The sequence below is a fragment of the Balaenoptera borealis genome, assembly GCF_965194805.1.
Source record: "Balaenoptera borealis genome assembly, chromosome: 5".
NCBI classification, from domain to species: Eukaryota; Metazoa; Chordata; class Mammalia; order Artiodactyla; family Balaenopteridae; genus Balaenoptera; species Balaenoptera borealis.
This window is the reverse complement of record NC_138862.1, coordinates 65,494,916-65,514,424: the sequence shown is the minus strand read 5'-3', so window position 1 is coordinate 65,514,424 and position 19,509 is coordinate 65,494,916. Positions and strand designations below refer to the sequence as shown.

The 19,509-nt window shown below is 44.3% G+C and overlaps 1 protein-coding gene across 5 annotated transcripts in view; it reads left to right on the top strand.

The window, feature by feature from the left end:
- Window positions 1-19,509, top strand: part of B4GALT4 (beta-1,4-galactosyltransferase 4) — a 51,056-nt gene that overhangs the window by 5,313 nt on the left and 26,234 nt on the right. For 4 of the 5 annotated variants that reach the window (XR_014245362.1, XR_014245363.1, XM_082394758.1 and 1 more), the window contains exons 2-5: window positions 5,521-5,919; window positions 9,054-9,286; window positions 11,711-11,898; window positions 17,604-17,726. Coding sequence is in view for 3 of the 5 variants with exons in the window: in XM_082394758.1 (XP_082250884.1) it covers window positions 5,667-5,919; window positions 9,054-9,286; window positions 11,711-11,898; window positions 17,604-17,726 (797 nt within the window). In the remaining 2 variants the exon portion in view is untranslated. Of the gene's footprint in view, window positions 1-5,520; window positions 5,920-7,002; window positions 7,732-9,028; window positions 9,287-11,710; window positions 11,899-17,603; window positions 17,727-19,509 lie in introns of those variants that run through there. The other variant, XM_082394760.1, reaches the window with a different exon arrangement.

Here is a 19,509-nt window from a genome sequence, read left to right as displayed (position 1 = left end):
TAGTTATTTTGTAGAATGAAGTTATTCTGTAGAAAAGTACTGATTAGTTATTTTGTAGAGTGCAATGCACCACTGATTCATGAGGTTGATAGGTCTCATCACTGGTGATATTAACCTTCATCACTTGGTTAAGGTGGTATCTGCTAGGTTTCTTCACTATAAAGTTAACAAAGTTTCCCTTTGTAGCTAATAATTATTTGAGGGGAGGTACTTTGAGACTATGCAAACTGTTTAAACTCAAATTTTTACCTACTAATTTTAGCACCCATTGGTGGATCTTGTCTGCAACAATTATTTACAGTGGTGTTTGTCTAATGGTGATTTTTTTCCCCCCATTTCCTGCCTCCTTATTGATTGGAAGTTTATTGTAAGAAAGAGCTGCCCTTTCCCATTTATTTATTTGATCATTTATATCAGTATGGACTCATGGCTATTCATTTTATCCTGTGCGTTAAAATACAATGCCTTCATTATTTTCTTGCTCAAATGCTTCCAGTTTTGGTCATTAGGAACTCAGTCTGAGTTTAAATGACCTGTACACGTAAATGGCTGTCACCATTTCTATCTCACCCTTGCCCCCTGCCTAGGGAACTGTTAACCTAAAACAATAAAACAGCCAGTTATTTTACAAGCAAAATGGGTTTATTCTGGAGCAGCAAAGAATTGCAATTTGGGGTATGCAACTATGGCAAACCACATGCAAGTCCAGTAAAGCAAAGGAAAAGAAACTTTTTTATAGAGGAGAAGGGGAAATTGGGAGGCTCTGTTATAAACAAAAAGTCCATTGGAGGAAACTAGGAGATCGAAATATAGTGGCTTTTCATTGACTGAGTTGTGACAGTCTGTCATTGGCTGAGGTGTTGCCAGGAAAAGAGAAGAGCTTCTTCCTCCTGCTGGTGGTAGTAAAGTGGGGTCACTTCCTACCAAAGATGCAAGGTAGGTCTCTTCCTATTGGGGTCTGTGTTGATGTGATCTGTATCTCCCCTTCTGGCCTCCCAGTTCCACTTCAGTGAGGTTTCCGTTTATTAATTTTCACAGAACCATTACTTCTTTAGGGTCTGGGCAGTGATCACTCAGAAGCCAGGTAAAGGAACTATAATTGGGAGAATGAATACCAGAGGTCCACGGAAGGTAGGACAACGTGTTTGCAAATAGTCAGCTCTCAGGAGCTCTGCAGGAGTAAAAGGAGTAGCAAAATATCAGCCTTTTTATTGGTGCTACCCCAGAGAGGCCCAAGGGAATAGGACCATGTGCCTGGGCCCACATCTTGCCCACTATGAGACATCCAGTGTCTGCAGGATTACCAGATGGATTTAGAGACATTGAAATGCTGATTTTAGTGCTCTCGGCTGCTGAATGAAGACCACATCCTTTCTCCCTGGTACTAGGTGCTTAGTGAATATTTATGGAGTGACACCTGGTGTCCTCCCCTGACCTCCCATGGTGGTGTAAAAATGTGTGCATATAGAGATTCTCTGAGAATGAGAATGATACTTGGCATTCATGCTGATATACCCTTTGTTATAACTTGTCTTCCATGCTAGATTTTTGTTTATGGAAAATTTCAAGCATACAAAAAAGTAGAGTGAAAAAGAAAATGAACTCTCAGATACCTATCACCTTGCTCAGTACTTTTCAATATTTTGCCAATTTTATTTCAACTCTTTCCCCCATTTTCAGGGTTGGAGCTGGCGTATTTGAAAACAAATTGCAGACATTAAAATCTAAGGAAGGACTGAAATAAACTCTGAGTGCAAGGACTGTACCTTAATTCCCTTGGTGCCTAGCACTATGCCTGAAAATAGCAGGTGCTCAGAAAAGACTGGTTGAATTGAGAGGAGGAAACACAAAATGATGAGAACATCGTCATTTTGAACTAACCCTAGGGCAGACCTGGAAAGGAAAAGGGTGGTGAGTCTTGCCCTAAGATAACTTCTTTCATGTTACCTGAATTGGTTCTCTATAACCGTGATTCCCCTGTCACCTTCAGACAGCCTTGACTGAAAGAGAAAATTCTTTTTAGGGAGAGTTCAGGGTCTCTCATTTATTTAAATGTTTTTACGAAGAAGTCCAATCTGATGATATTTTCCCAAACACCAACCAGGAGTGACCTGCCCTAAAAAGAGCCCTCTTTAAAAAATCATTATTACTATTTTTTAATTATAAGAGTGGTATATACTCATTGAAAGAAAAACAGGAAATTACAGAGAAATAGAAAATAAAATTATTCAATATGTATTTCAATATGTAATTCCAGAGATAACATCTTGGTTAGCATTCTGGTAAAATTTGAGCATGAATCATATTGGTAATCAGAGTCAACAGATATTTATTATGTCCTTGGGAATGTACTAGGTGTGTTTGCTGTGTCATCTCATTAAATTCTTGTAGCCATGTTGTAAATTAAGTTAATTTTTAAAAATCGTTTTATAGCTGGGGAAATGGAAACGTGGGGAGAGTGTTTGCCTTCCATCACTTAGCTGATAAGCAGGCCGGGCAGATCTCTCTTGAAACATTATCCCTCTATAAGCAGCTCTTAGAAAAACAGTGTTCCCTGTCTAACTTTTCCAAGACTGAGATTTTATCAAAAACTATTGCCAATCCTAGCATTTAAGCCTCCTGCCATTAAGTCTGCAAGAGGTAGTCTGGCTCCAGAAAACTGCAGACTTACTGTTACCTGGAGGGAAGAGAACAGACCTCCAGGAAACTATTTCAGAGACAGTCCCAAGGAAAGGGACAGGAAGAGACAGGTAGAAGGCTGCATGTTTCAAGGGTTTGTGCCGGGCACACCCAGGTACCAAGGGGAGGAAAGAGACTGAAACGTCCATGTGAAGGATGTGGCAGAAGCCCAGGCTTTGGAGCTGAGCACGTGGGCTCAGACCCCAGCTCTACCACTTAGTAGTTGTGTGAACTCAGGCAAGTTCCGTAATCTCTCAACCTTCATTTTCTCCTCTATAAAATGAGGAGACTAATAATTCTTACCTCACAAAGTTGAAATGAGAAGTAAGTTAATACAAGTGGTTTAGCCCCAGTGCATGGCACAGAGTAAATGCACAAATGAATCACTCTTCTTATTAACGATTAATCTTCTAATTAGTATTACTGCCTTCAGCAAGACCCTAAACAAGGCCTAAAGACCCTAAACAAGACCCTAAACACAGGCCATACTGTTTAATTGCTTCCTGGGCCAAATCTTCTCTCCTGTGGTTTGATCCAGGAACCTAACCTACGTTTATAACATGGTGTCTAGAGAGAAATGCGTTCTAGGTTTCCCTCAAACTCATGTAGAGCTAAAATTTTGGAATACTACCCTTTAGTAAGTGAGAGGCTATCTTGAGAGTTGCTAAGGGTGTTTTTTTAAATTAATTAATTGATTAATTAATTTTTGGCTGTGTTGGGTCTTCGTTGCCGCACGCGGGCTTTCTCTAGTTGCAGCGAGCGGGGGGCTGCTCTTTGTTGCAGTGCACGGGCTTCTCATTACGGTGGCTTCTCTTTATGCGGAGCACGGGCTCTAGGTGCGTGGGCTCAGTAGTTGTGGCTCACGGGCGTAGTTGCTCCGCGGCATGTGGGATCTTCCCGGACCAGGGCTCAAACCTGTGTCCCCTGCATTGGCAGGCGGATTCTTAACCGCTGCGCCACCAGGGAAGTCCGGGTGTTTTGTTTTTGTTTTTGTTTTTCACAGTAAATTACCACATCCCCACATCTCATTTATTTATTTATTTATTTATAAAATATTTATTTACTTATTTGGCTGTGCCAGGTCTTAGTTGTGGCATGCAGTGTGGGCTCTTTGTTGCGGCACGCGGAATCTTCGTTGCGGCCTGTGGGATCCTTAGTTGCAGCATACAGGATCTAGTTCCCTGACCAGGGATGGAACCCGGGCCCCCTGCATTGGGAGCACGGAGCCTTATCCACTGGACCACCAAGGAAGTCCCTCACATCTCATGTAAAAAATCAACTTTGTTTTCATTACAAAAGGACAAAAGTGTGTCATACTTTTACAAAAATGAAAGAAAAGGGTAAAAAGTACCCCTGGCTAATCCCATACTCCTAACAGAATTATTGCTAGCTTTTGGTCATATTTCTTTCTAGAGTTTTCTTAACTCTATAATTTTAGTGGTAATCATATGCAAGAGTTTATTCTCTGTTTTTCTTTTTGTTACTTAAGATTTAATCATACATGTTTTTGTGTTATTTTGGCACAGAATATATTTTGGTCTCCATTCTGTCCATTTAATTGAGGATGTGTTTGCTGTGGAGATTCTGTGTCCTGGCTTTAGCATTTCCCACGCTCTTCTGACAGCACGTTTAGAATTTGAGGAGAGACGTGGTTTTGGTAATGCAGAGAGGATGTGGGGCCTTGCCAAGTAGCCTTCATCATCTTAGTGCATTTACCATGGTCCAGGGAGGGCCCTCAGCTATGTGGCCTCAGAAACTGGATTTTTTCAGTAACTAAGAGCATAGCCACCTCTCACAGGTGAATCCATACTATCCCACTACATGCAATTGAAGTATGAAATCAAAATAACAACCCATCAACTGACAGAAATACAGTACAGTAGAGTGGTGATTCTGGCAGCCACCAGTGTGTCTGCCTGTAGGTCATCCCTAGTGTAGAGTCATTTAATGTAAAGTAAAATAATGTAACAATCACAACAGTGATGGTCACCACTTAGTGGGTGCTTACTGTGTATCAGGAGGTGGGCTAACACTTTATGTATTAATATATTAGGTCATCCAGTCCCTCAATAACTTCTCTAGGAAGGTACAATTTTTATCCCCATTTTACAGGTAAGGAGACCAAGGCTCAGTGAAGTGATGGGCTCGAGGTTTCATAGTTTCTGTCTAAATCCAAACCCCAGATCTTAAACACTGTGCTGTAGTTCTCTTATTCTTACAGATATTTGGCCTCCTGTGTTGGCATCCTTTTGTGTTCCTTGCCGTCTCCCCAACCTCTTGGGATGTGCCCTGTGCCAATGTCTCATTGTGACGATAACACTGATAACTGAAAAATCCTTGATTTTTCATCCTCTGTTTCAAGGAACATGTTTTTCCAGCTCTCACAGAGGGAGAAGAGCTTTTGTCTTTTCCCTTATTTTCTCTTTGGGTCAAAATATGCCCTAGAACAAGAGTTCACCTTCTCTTAAAGCTGTGCCAGGAAGGGGCAACTAAGAAAGAGAACCATTAGGACTGAATTTTGGGCTGTGCCAGCTCAGAACTGAGGAGGCATTGACCTTCTCTTCTTTTCTGTCTCCACCGGTGCAGCATCTGGAAATGGCTTTTCTTCTGGGGTGAGTGACAGCTAGGGTGATAACCCAGAGAGAACTCCTGTGGTGTATAGATGGTTGGATCCTTCTACCTCCAAAATCTCTGGTTTTCTGGTCTCTAAACTCTCATTGGAGAACTCCCACTACTGTTAATCAAGATCGGTTGGGGATAGGTTTTCAGTTTGTGCTGATGTGAATAATTTCAGGATAGGATTTCCGTCTGAAACAGCATGTCTTTGTGATTGCATTTTAGGGATTGCTGGAGCGGAACTACCAAGCAGAAGCAGGCATTGCACTGTCAGTTGTCATCAGGTTTGCAATCAGATTGGAAAAGCTGAACTTAAAGCTTCCTGCCTGCAGTGAGGCCGAGAGATACCTATTGCTCACATAATAAAAGACATGAGCTTCAACGTGACTTTCCACCTTTCCTACAAATTCCGATTACTGTTGCTTTTTACTTTATGCCTGACGGTGGTTGGGTGGGCCACCAGTAACTACTTTGTGGGTGCTATTCAAGAGATTCCTAAAGCAAAGGATCTCATGGCTAGTTTGAACAAGGGTTTAGTTTTGGGGGAGAAAGGAACTGTGACAGAGGAAGCCTCTGTGAAAAAAGCAAACCTGAACAACTGCTCTTCTGTGTCTCCACACCTCAGTAAGTATTTATTTTTTCTTTTTAACAAGTAGTACATACACTTTTTATTTGAATATAACAAATGTACAGAAAAGTACAAAAATCAGAAGTGTGCAGCTCACTTAAGTTTCACAAAATGAACACACCAGTGGAACCAGTATGTAAATTAAGAAATGGAATCTTCCCAGAACCCCAGAGATGCTTCTTTCAGTCACGACCCTTACTCCAAGCTTATATTCCATCCATTAGATTTTTTTGAACTGTACATAATTGGAAACATACACTGTGTACTCTATTGTGTCTGGCTTCTGTTGCTCAGCATTATGTTTGTGAGCTGTGTTTGTACTGCTGACAGATAGTATTTATTATGTGAACATACCCAATTTGATCCTGCAGCTGCAGAAGTCTCAGCAGGCATGTCAGTAGGCATGTGTGATGGGCTGGGGGTCGGTTGACCCAGGCCGGTGGCTCTGCTCCACGTGTTTCTCATCCTCCTGGGACCAGCGGGCTAACCTGGGCATGCTCTCCTGGCATCTGCAGGGAAATGACAGCACATCCAAGCTTCCACTCACGTCCTATCTGTTAACGTCCCCTTGGCCCACCGTATGGAGCCGAGGGACAGGATAGTATGTTTTCAATGTTGTCTTAGTTTATTTCTGTGTTTATTTCTTAAATATGTTGTATGTTTTGATTCTCCTTTGACATCTGGCCTTTCAATTTAAATGACTAAGAAGTTGGTCTTAGGGAGCACATTAATTAGGAAAAACTCCACAGTGATATTCTATGTAACCCACGAAGGTTCTACCAGACCTCTAATTCTCCACAACATCGAAGTGCTTATAGTTCTCCAGATAATCCTTGGAGTGTTTTTCCAGAATGCCTTTCCTCAGCCCATGTGTGTCTGGCGGATTCCTGTCTAGTCATCAGAAATCTAGTTTAGATCACTTCTCTCCCAGAAAGGTTTCTGGGACTGCCCCAGAGTGAATCTTAGGCTCCCTGGGTGCCCACCTTTGTTTCTGTTGTTGTACTGGTCAGTGTATTGTTTACATGTTTGTCCTTCTTCCCCAGGAGACAGTGTGCAGGCAGGATGAAGGCACGGTGATCCTTTCCAGCTCTATGAAGTCCAGAGCTCCTCCCTGGTCCTGCAGAGGTGGCTCTCTGCATACACTTAATTGGCTATCTGTGGGGCAGTCTAGGGCTCTTCAGAGGCTTCTTGCTCTTAGCGGCACAAAACCTGCAGGTCCTTTTTCCTGATTGCATCACAGACTTGTACTGTGCTCATACTGGCATGCTGCTTCTCTTTACTCAGTCGTGGAAAAGCCAAAACATTATTCCGGATTGTTCAAGGGAGATTGTTCTGCTCACAGATTACACAAGTTGAGATAGCAAGATGAGTTATTGAAATGCAGTTCTGACTGTATCATCCCCCTTGTTCAGAATTCTCTCAACATACTTAAGCAACAAATGCATTCATGAAAACTGATGGGCAGTGACACAGTACTGAGTATGGATCCAGAGGGCGACATAAGTAGCGACAAATTAAGATGGGCCATTAGTGACCCAAGAAGGAATAAAACTTGAGAAAATAATCACGGGGGCGGTAAGGGAGACTGCTAGAGTGAGTGGAAGCAGGCACCCGAAGATTAGGCACATAATAAGCTACTACAATGAGGGAGTGAGCAAGGGGACTGGTTTACGTCAGACCTGTCGCATGGGGCTCTTTCCGGGGCCAGGAGCAGAGACACGGTCAGGTTAATTCAGATGATGGGGCTTATGAACAGGCTACACAGGAAGACATCTCAACAGCCATCCCGACGTTTCCCAGCAGCTCTGGTAGCTTGCCTTTCCTTGTAACTCCTTTTCTTGTTTGTTTTTAGGGATTACTGCCTGCTGACTCTATGTCTTGTGTGTAGACCCTTGTGGAAAGGCACTTGTAGGTCAGTTATTTGCTCTTGGTGCTGTTGGGCAGAGTCTTTCAGCCATGTTGTGGACAGTAGAGCCTGGTCTAAACAGCCATGGCCAGGGTAGGAGATGGTCACATGGAGCAAGGCACAGTGACATACATGGGAAAGGTGGGTGACTGCTTTACTCAGAAGAAGATAGCTGAGTTTGCAAGTATCTTGGACAGTATATGTGGAGTTTTTCTTGTTTTTGTTTTTTGTTGGCCACGCTGCGTGGCATGTGGGGTCTTCGTTCCCCGACCAGGGATGGAACCCGTGCCCGCTGCAGTGGAAGCGCGGAGTCCTAACCACTGGATGCCAGGGAAGTCCCGAGTTGTAAAAAGCGTGTTCCCTAACCAGAGCTCTGCCTCCTCTCCTACCAGTCAGTATTCCCTGTTCATTCGGGTCTGAGGGGAGGGTCAGTGGCTTCCGCCTTATCTTTAAAGCCTTGCATGAGATTGGTTACCATGGATGGTCTTGCGTTTCATCCAGTCAGGCTGTGTCCAGACTCACTGAGCAAATGCCCCATTGGGGACTTTGCCTCCTGGAACAATGGGAGGATTCTTGCGGTGTTGCCCATACCTGTTGCTGCTGAGTTAGGGAGGGAGGCTAGTTTCTATTTCCTTTCGCTGCTTTACCTTCAGGGAGTTAGAATAGCTCTCATGAGCTTAGGGAAGGACCTTAGGGAAAAGCGCCTTGTCCGTGAGCTTGATTCCATGGAATGCTCTTGATCTTTAAGAGACTTCACCCTCCTTTGCAATTTTTTTTTTTTTAATGACAACAAATAAAGTTGGATCGATTGATTCATTCATTCCGTGGGTGAGGCTTCCGGTTTTTTTCCGCCCCCCCTTTGGAATTTTGAGAAGGAAAAGAGGTTAGAGCAAATTTGAAGTTGTTCAGTCTACCCCTGACCTTTGCTCTTCACCAGGATCCTCAGAACAGAGTGTATTTTCTACTTACGGATGAATCATAGAGCCAGGACTGGTTACCCAGCACAAGAGAATGCTCTTGTATGTCATTTGCTTGTTATTGCAGCCAATAACCTGAGTCATAGATTCTGTGGTTATAGTTCGTGACCAAATGAGGCTTTACGATAGTGCTCACTGTGTGCCAGGCAACTAGCACGGAGTGTGTGACGTGTACTAGCTCCTGTAGGCCCATCAGCCTTTGATGAGCTTTGCTCCTGTTAGTTCCTGTGTCCTGTTTTTATTGTAGAAGGCCAGAACAAGCTCGTTTTCAAACCAGATCTCACTCTGGAAGAAGTACAGGCAGAAAACCCCGAGGTGCACAGAGGCCGGTATCACCCTGAGGAATGCAGGGCTTTGCAGCGGGTCGCCATCCTCATCCCTCACCGGCACAGAGAGAAGCACCTGCTGTACCTGCTGAAACACCTTCACCCCTTCTTGCAGAGGCAGCAGCTGGAGTATGGCATCTATGTCATCCACCAGGTGAGTGTGTGGGCAGACCAGGCCTCTGCCCGCCACACCCTCCTCTCTGTGAGGCGCTTCGTCTGTCTTGGGTAAAAGGGCATCAAACTATCATCAAAGGTGAGAGGTGCTTCGTCTGTCTTGGGTAAAAGGGCATCATACTATCATCAAAGGTGAGGTCTCTTATCTCATTCATCCTTGAAAGTAGTAAAGGCACTTCTCTTCCCAGAGTGTGGAATAATGGGATAAGTGCTGGGAAATTTTACTGGCTCTTAAGTGATCCTCTGGAGGAAGCCTGTTTTCTTTCGTGAGCCCTTCCATGTCAGACAATGACAGCCCAAAGATATTCCCCTGGGACTGACCTTATGTTGCCTTCTGCATTTGCTATACACTACACAGTGAGATGTTGGAACTGTGCTTTATTATTGAGCCTGGCTATTCAATGGGGATCTAGACAGAGGAGTTGACTACTGTGTGTTAATCGCCATGGAATTCTATGACTCTCTCCACCTTTCTGCCTTTAACTTTGCCACTATCTATTATGTAGAACATTATGTTTAGTTTTCACTTTTTTTTAAAAAATAAGTTTATTTTATTTATTTATTTATTTTTGGCTCTGTCGGGTCTTCTTTGCTGCGCGTGGGCTTTCTCTAGTTGCGGCGAGCGCGGGCTACTCTTTCATTGTGGTGCGCGGGCTTCTCATTGCGGTGGCTTCTCATTGCGGAGCACAGGCTCTAGGCGTGCGGGCTTAAGTAGTTGCAGCACGCGGGCTCAGTAGTTGTGGCTCACGGGCTCTAGAGCACAGGCTCAGGAGTTGTGGCTCATGGGCTTAGTTGCTCCGCGGCATGTGGGATCTTCCCGGACCAGGGATCGAACCCGTGTCCCCTGCATTGGCAGGCAGATTCTTAACCACTGTGCCACCAGGGAAGCCCCTAGTTTTCACTTTTATGATTCACTTTTTTGGCTTCCAAAAGCATGATTTAGTAGGAACACGGTAAGTATTAGTGTAGCCTGCTTTGAAGAGTTTGGCTCTAAGTGGAGTGGGTGATTTAAGGTGCCTCTATCTGGTATTAACATTTATTGAAAGAAAAATAAGACATCAACAACTCTACATGGCTATCTTTTCAAAATTGTCCTGGGCCGTCCAAATAATTCCCCCTCAAATCCTTACAAATGCTCCGAATGCAAGGAAAATCATTAACTTTATGCCTAATATTGGTTATAACTGGTAATATTTGTTTTAGGAAAACTTTTGACAGATCAGAGGACGCTGTTCTACAATGTATACTTTATAATAAACTGGGGCTCTTAAAAATTAACGTGTATATATATATTACATCTATCCCCATTTTGTGAGGATTTGAAACAAAGTTTAACTGTTATATTGGTTTATCATTATTTTTGTTTTTAACATTGTTAGTCATTCAGAGTTCTTACTCAGGACAGCAACCCCCAGCATATATTTTTATGAATAGAAAAATATGTCTGTTTTATGTTATTCTTTTCAGGAAAGTACTGTGGTGAGTTCTGAGAACTGCCTATACTTTTGTTATGATAAACTGTTTATTGAACTGGAATTTATTCTTAAGGAATTTGATCCAAATAGCCATGAAAAAATTACTACTGTAAAAAATTGTTCCATACTATAGCTTTGATTATATTACTGGTTTATTTGTGTTCTTTCCTTACCCAGTAAGGAATCTCCTCTGTAAGGCCACTATGAGGATTAGTGTCTGCCATGAAGTTTTAAATCCAGGTTCTCTTACAGTGATTCCACGAGACTTTTAAGTAGCTTAGGTATATGAGCAGTAACCTTCTCTGTTTATAGGTCAGGATTTCTTGATCCTTTCTGGCAAGCTATATTTTTGGGGGAGCTTAGTGTAAATTTGTTACATGGGGTAAGATTGGGATTAGCTAAGAGCTGAATAGTGAAGCGGTGATTCTACTTGGCATGACTGGTATGTAAGAAAGGTTTTGTGGTTTTACATGGAATAAATAAAGGTATGTTTAAAAGTTTTTTAGAGTTATCTTTATTAGTATTTTAAAACTATGTTTTTTTTAAAAATTGTTGTAAAATACCCATAACATAAAATTTACCATTTTAACCATTTTTATTGTAGAGTTCAGTAGAGTTAAGTTTGTTCACATTGTGCAAATAATCTCAACTAATCTTTCATCTTGCAAAACTGAAACTCCAAACCTATTAAACAACAACTCTTCATTTCAAGGTGTTTTTAGTTATGGAATACAAGTATGTATGAAGCGTAAAGAAAAACACAAAGGGCCTGTTATTGTTATTGCATCTACTGTGTCAGATTTTCATGTCATATGTATACTCTTGTGCATTAGCAAGAATAATACCAGCTTCTGCATGTGAACTGAACAGGGGAACAGTGTGAAATCTTGTCTCAGGAGCTTTTCAAGTTTTAATTTCCATATCTATAGGCTGGAAGTAAAAAGTTTAATCGCGCCAAACTCCTGAATGTGGGCTATCTAGAAGCTCTCAAGGATGAAATTTGGGACTGCTTCATATTCCATGATGTGGACCTGGTGCCCGAGAACGATTTGAACCTTTACAAGTGTGAGGATCAGCCCAGGCATCTGGTGGTTGGCAGGAACAGCACTGGGTACAGGTAAGGCGGCTCTGCTCACAGCTGCCTTAGGTCAGAAGCCTGGCCTGTTATCATCAAGGCTGTGCAGACACTGTGTCCAGGGTGTCTGCAGAAAATGAGAAATAGGAAAAATGGTCCATGATATATCACTCAAAGTTCAAAACAGGAATTAGAGAAATTCGATTTTTTTTCTTATTAGGAAAAAATCCTCCAACAGCCTTGGCAGAGGATCACAAGGATAAAATGGGAGAGAGGAGGGGAGGGAAAATAGTCCAGGCTTTGCAAATGGCGGCCAGCCTCGCCTGCAGGGCCCGCCTGGTGGAACTTTTGCAAGGGCTCCCACGCTGAGTAGAACTCAAGTAACTTATCTATCTCTCCGTGCCTTCTGCCTCTAAGAGGCAACAAGAGTGTGCCTCCAGGTCAGCTTTTAGGCCTCTTTTGTGAGATTGTGATGTCTCTTTCCAGACCGAGTCCGCAGGGAGACTGGGAAGGGGCGTCTCCATCAAGTGGTCTGCTCAGGAGTCAGGACACCCAGGACAGGTTCCTTTCTCTCAAGGTCACTGTGGGAAGAGCCAGGCACCGTCATTTCTGCTTTCATAGCCCGCCGCCCCATCCCACCCTCTACCACACACACACACAGAGGCATAGCTGCTTTTCAACCTTATTTTGTACCAGTTCCTATTTGAGAACAACTGAGGGGAAATAGTGACCAAGAAAGTTCTCCACAAGGGGAAACTATATGTTCACTTACATGTGTGCACACTTACCTGTCAGCCTCCACCAAGCCCTGCCCTTCGTGTGTGCTCACACGTGGGGTGCTTACTGCACTAGGGGCCCTGAGACCGCTCTGAATGAGGCCGAGTGCCCCTCCTCACGGCACTCCCTGCTGTGTACTGCTCCGGGAGACAGGCAGCTGCAGTGGGGCTGTGTCAGCTTTGCACTTGACTTCTGCAAATTCAACTGGGAGCACGTGCTAATGAGGGGGAGAGTACGGGGTGGGGGTGAGGCCGAGGGAGAGAGAGAACTGTAACACTATAAAATAAAATGGGAGATTCCACCAGTGTCTACTCTGGGAAGTGAGCATGAGATGCAAACCCTGAATCTCTTTTTGTGTGTGTGTGAAATATTCTTTTTATTTTTTCTCAGTCATTTAGAAAAGTAAAAACCATCCTTACTTCACAAACCATACAAAAACAGGTGGTAAGCCGGATGAGGCCTGCGGGCTATAATTTGTTGGTCCCTATAATAGCATGTCAACTGGGATGACAGGATCAGATTTGCATTTTCAGCCAGTGAGTCTGGAATTCAAATGTGCATATGAATCATCTGGGGATTCTGTTAAAATGCAGATTCTGTTGTGAGATTCTGTGTATCTAACCAGCTCCCAGGTGATATTTTGGCAGCAAGGTTTGATCTGTGAATTACACCTCGACTACCAAGGCTTTCAAAGATCCCAGGTTGGATCCATCCATGGAAGAGAGCCTGGATTGGAGAGCGAGGGTGAGGATGGAGGGGAGAGCTGTAACATCAGTTAGGAGTCTTTTGGGAGGTTGGCTCAGCAGGCCTTGGTTGCTGGGAGGAAGTAAGAGCTGAGAGAGAGGGAGAAGTTGAAGATGACAAGGTTTTGTTGGTTAGTGCTGCCGTAAGCAGAGATCCCAGTACAAAACTGGGTACAGAATAGTGCTAAAGAAGTTTTTGCAAACCATGAATCTCTTGATGCCTCCCTTGCTCTTGGTTTCCATGTTGCTCTTATTGTGTAGGTTTCTCACTTTGGACTGTTTAAGAGATTTCCAAGAGTAACGCTGACTGCAGGCGATCTTTGCGTCAGGTACAGACTTTAAACCTAGTCCCTGTGTCAAGTGCGGGATATAAACAAATACCTAGAATAAGCCACAATGGGTGAGAGCACAGTCTCTTTAAGAAACACCTAGGGAAGGCTTTAAAGCTGTTGTCCAGGAAATGTGGCATCTTCATCTTGTGGAATCAGTGGGAGCTTCCCAGCAGAGTTCCAACATGTGGAAGCAAGAGAGAACGTGGCACAGGTTTTGAGGAAAGGCGGGTAGTTCCTTAGTGCTGGAGAATGAATGTCTGGGACGGTGGAGGGAGGAGACGCTAGAGATGAGGGTAGGCAGGGGCCAGATTAGGCAGGCGTTGTTCAGTCTGGTAAGGAGTTTGTGGAGTTCCTGTGGAAGGAAGTAGAGTGCTGCTGACACATGGTTACAGCCAGGAGTGACAGGAGAAAGGTCAGTTCAGCTGGCCTTTAGTGTGTGGGATGGAGCAAGGCAGGAGGGGAGAAGGTGAGAGGCAGATGCCCACTCCTGCCTCCATGCTCCAGGGGCAGTGGGGCCAGAGGGCAGGAGAAGGGTCTGGAAGAGAATCCCAGGACTTTTTCTTTTGGGGAACTTGATCATTATCTGGAGGTTTTGCTTTCTAGTCCGTGAGCCACCTCTGCACTGAAGAAAGCAGCATATCATGACCGGGTACCTTGGTATTTTCAGAAGCATGCTAGCCATCTGCTCACTCATTGGTATTAAGATGTCACTCTCTACGACGCAGAATACCTGTACTTCAGACCCTTGACATGGGTGATAACTTCCCATTGCCCAGTCTTTCTAGACATCTGTGGTGAGCAATGACAATCACACAGGATTGTTTTCTCATTTGTTTGTTTTTGGAGTATGGATACACAGGATTGTATCAAGGACAGGCCTTTTGTTGGGATTCTAGATTTTATCTTTGCATTAAGCTGGACCATAAGAAAATGAGTTCTTAGGCATTCCTGCTGGGAACTGATCTTGAGTAAAACTTTGGTGTGATGATCGTGGGTTTTATCAGATGCCACTCACTCTGAAAACAGCCCCTGTACGAATCTTGCTGTTTTAACTTGCTATTGTAATTGGCCAGACGTTTCTTTTATAACTAGAACTCAGGAAGCCTTTGTCTTCCTTGAGTAACTGACAGTTTTCCTAATGTAAACCAGGTGACTGAATGTGTCTCCTCTTTTGATCTGGATTCAAGAAGCTCAGAGTCAAATCCATGACCTTCTTTTAGAAGCTGAAAAGAATCTTATTTGCAGATCAGAGTTCTAGTATATTCCCTATTCTAATCTTCTATCTGATAGAAGTTTTCCTCTCGTCCTGGTTTGTCATTTATGTTTTTCTACTTTATTGTATGTATCATGTAAACTGCCTCATCTTCTGTGGTTTGGAGGAGGTTTGCATAGGTAACGTAGGAGTTGTCTTCCTCCTCCTTACTTACTGCCTTTCCTCCTTTGGGCAAAATCCCTCTAGTTGCTGGCAGGTGCAGTTGCAGGTGGCTAAGTGTCTGCCCTCTGCTGGTAACTGTGTGTCCCTGCACCACAGAGCTTAAATCAGCACACTATTCATTGTCACAACTGCCCCATGAGTATGAAGGGAAGCGCAAGAAGTGTTTTCACTTTACACACATGCAGAGGGACGAAGTTAAAGTAACTTGTCTCAACTATCTCAGACTCTGATGAAGACAGAAATAAATCTTGTTTATCCCAGTGATTATGGGTCAGTGATAAAGATCTGTACTGGCCTGTGGGAAATTTTATTGCCAAGAATTCCTTTGGTACCTGCCTGCTTTCTACAAGGACTTTACTGTTATTTAATGACTCCATTTTCCCCACCCTTGGGCCTTACAGTTCTTTAAAAATAAGTAAAACTATTTCAGGGCCAATCAACTATTTATGCTTTTCTAGATAAGAAGAAAAACCAGAAGGAAAGATCAATAAACATGCAGGTATTCGGCACCTAAGAGGCAGCTGAGAAACTGATACTTCTTTAACCTTTCTTTCCAACTGGTCTCCTCCTGCACCTCCCACTGCAGCTAAACTGGTCTCTCGGTGCTCCTCACACAGCCTGCACTTTTCTCCCTCTCTGCCTTCCGTCATGGAGTTCTGATCACCAGGAGTTCCCCCGGTTTTCTACCTGTCTGAATCCTCCCAGGCCCACCTGCCCTGACGTGTGGCGTCTCCTTCCTCAGAACCCTGATAACGTTCACCTCTCTTGTTGGACTGTCAACTGTGTGTGAGGGCAGGGCCCACTTATTCTAGCGTTTAGCCAGCTGCTTTGCGCACAGTGGACAGTTGTTACTTAATAGGTCACTACCAAGTCATCAGTGCCGGTTCCCTCCTGGTGACCCCTTTTCGGTGCGTGGCAGGTTATGCCTGGGCAGTGGTTCCACCCAGTGTTCTGATGAAGCTGCTACTTTTCAGGTAGTTTAGGAACCCCTTCCCAGCCAAACAGAGTCCAGTAACTATGGCAACAAGTCACTGCAGTCAATGTCTTGGTCAGTAGTAGCTGCCTTCTGAGCACTTCGTTCTTTTTGTTTGTTTTAGGTTGTTATTTTCCAGAATTTTAGGTTGGGGGTATAGAAGTAAATCTGTTTCCATTGTGGGTTAAGCAGGGTCCTCCGCATCTGTACTCAGAACATAGAAACAAACAGCTGAGCTACAAATTAACTTTTGGGACTCCACCTATTAGATGGCAAGTGTCTCCGTGATTATTGATCTTTCCTTTTGGTTTTTCTTCTTATCTAGAAAAGCAGACATATTTTATTGGTCCTGGAATACTTTGAACTGACATTAGTTAAAGTTAGAAATCCTCCATATGTATTCACATCCTCTTATTCAGTAACATCCAAGTTATTAAGCTGCCTTTATTTGCATTTCTGAATTGTTACAGTGTTCTATTCAAGGGGACATCTTTATTTCTCAGATTTGTTAATTTGTCTACCAATAATCCATGAGTCCTAAATGAGTGGGAAGCGCTCTCTGACCAGGACCTCTTGACCGCATTTCTTTCCCCTTTTCCTTGTTGGTATCCCCACAGCTCCACCCTTTTTACTCTCCTCTTTTCACGTACTACATTGTCTTCGGGCAGCTTTCCCTACCCTTGTGCCTTCAGGTACCACCTCTTGACAGCTTATTTCCAAAGCTGTAGCCACTCCTCTGTATTGAACTTGGACCTTGTATCCTTTTTCCCACTGGCAAAAGCCCCAAGGGTACATCATATTCAGTTTATCCAAACCATAATTTGTCTTCTTCTCAAAACCTAATTATCAGTTTGTATACCCTGTTTTTGTGAGAGGCACTGTCATCTACCTAGTTGCCCAAGCTGGAAACCTCAGGGTTATTAAGGTATGTTGGGTTCTCCAGGAAACAGACTCTGAGACGGAGATTTGTATGCATATAAGTGGAGGTCTGCATACAGAGTGTGTACAGGAGCTCTCTCCTGCTCTCCACCCCACTCCCTAAAAAAAAGTAAAAGTAAAAAGCCACTCGTTCACGCCGAACCTGGATGCAGCCTCAGAATGCTCTTAACCCAGAGCCCTTGGCAGCCACAACTGTTCATTGGGTTGGCACATGAGATGAAATCTATCATCCAGATCTGATGTTATAGTGCACATTTACAGGTACCTCTGTAGACCTCTGCACACAAACACCAACAATAAAAGGTGGGTGGCACCTTGCTTAGTGAGCAGACGTGAGAGCTTGTGTAGACAGAGGACAGAAGGCCAGACAAGGAAGGCCAAGAACGTGGGAGCTGGCTGTCAAGCAGGAGTGGATGGGTGAAAGTTCACGGTCTTCACAGTGTTCCTAGAATGCCCGCCCTGCAGTCCAAGACTTCTGAAGCACCTGTGGAGAGCAAAAGGACTTTGCACTAACATTCTTACCATTTCTCTCCTCTCTTTCGCTCCAGGTTACGTTACAGTGGGTATTTTGGGGGTGTTACTGCCCTAAGCCGAGAGCAGTTTTTCAAGGTGAATGGATTCTCTAACAACTACTGGGGATGGGGAGGCGAAGACGATGACCTCAGACTCAGGTGAACAACAGAGACAGGTCCCCTCCACGGGGCTCTGCTAGCAGTGGTTGTGTATGGTTCCTGTGGGTGCCAGGCCAGCAGGTCATGAGGCTCCGACTTGGGCTTGAAGGGTGGCAGGGGGTTGGGGGTGAGCAAGGCGGCCCAAATCGCTCTTGGCCACTGGCAGTTCAGAAATGATGGAGGGTGGTCTAGTCCTGGCTGATGGGTGTCCGGGGTCCGGGAGTGTTGATGGAGGTCTCCGTGGACTTGTCAGCAGGTATTACCTACTGAGATAGAGTCTCACCCGTGAATGGCAAGTCCCAGACCAGAGTGTCTGCAAAACTGCCACCTGAGGAAAGTGGCCAGAGGCCTGTTCTAAGCCTCTGCTTTCTCTCAGACCCCAGGCGACCCTGGTAGTTCCCAGTGTGCAGAGCAGGGAGTGCCAGCAGCCTGTGAGGAGTTGCACGCCCCGAAGCAGGCCAAGATATTCTCTCCTTATACACGAGCCAGCCCCGCGCTCCGTGGGAGCAGCTACTGGCCTGACTCCCTGGCCTGACTCGGAGCTGCTGGCATGACCCTCAGGTTCTCTTGGGCTCTTTTCTGCTCTGGGGGATTCAAAGGGGATATGCCTGGTCTCCCCTCTCAGCCCCCTTCCCTGAACTTGGGTTTCATGGCCAGATAGTTATGGGTATCCCTAACTCCCAGAAATAAGTAATTATTCAATAGCCTGGGGCCAGTATCTTCATACTTGTAACAACAGGGTCTTTCTATTAGGAGACCCCCTTTCCTCCCGTTGTTGCCTCTTAGAAAGAAAATTTCTCAGCTGGCGTCCTGAATTAATAGATGTGTGGCTGCCAGATGTTTTCCATTGCTTTTCCATTGCTTCAGCATGAAGAAGCCGGGCTCCATGCTGGTCTCGTTCCCAGGTCTAGGCTGAGAGTCTCTGGAATGTTTCTGGCAGGAGGGAACGGATCTCCCTGACCAAAGGCTGCATAGAAATGGCCGTAGTGATGGGCAGCGGCACTTCATGGCCCAGCCCATCAGCAGCCTGTGTGGCCGTGGCTTATGAAGTGGACAGAGGGTACCTGCTAGATTTCAGGGCAGGAATAGCAAGGGCTCGGAGTCAACCGTATCCATCATGTTCCCCAAATCCATTTCACTGCCCAGATGGGACGGTTAGTAGAATTTTACACTGATGATGTATCTTCACTCTCTTTTTTCCTGTTGCTCCTCGGTTTCAAGGTAAAGGGGAGCCCCAAGTTTTGCTTTCATTTGATAAGAACATCATGGCCTCCAGAGTGGTTCTTGACTAACGCTATGGATAAACCAACTGATTTGAGCATAAACATTTGTTGAAATTTCTTTACTAAATACTTATTTACTCACCTGTGCAACAGGCACCACCCTCTTTCTGCTTATATAGTACATTACAGTTTGCAAAGAATGTTCCATGTGGGCAGTCTCATTTGAGCCTGTCAGATCAACTCTAACACCATTGCCATTTTACGGTTCAGGAAACCCAGGCCTGGAATAATGAATTGACTTACCAAGGTTGTAAATAACAGAGTCTAGATTTGAACCTAGGTTTGTGACATTTAACAGTCATGACTTTCCCTGCTAAAAGAAGGAAACACTAAGTAAATTAGGGATCCTAAGAGACTTGATTTTTTAAAGATGTATTTTCTCAGTTGTTTCTGGAAAATGACAAAGTATAAATTGACACATCTTCTTTGTACCTCAGTAGTAAATGTTAAGGGTGATTCTTCTATGGACTTACTGCCTGAGGCCCAACATAAGAAAATTC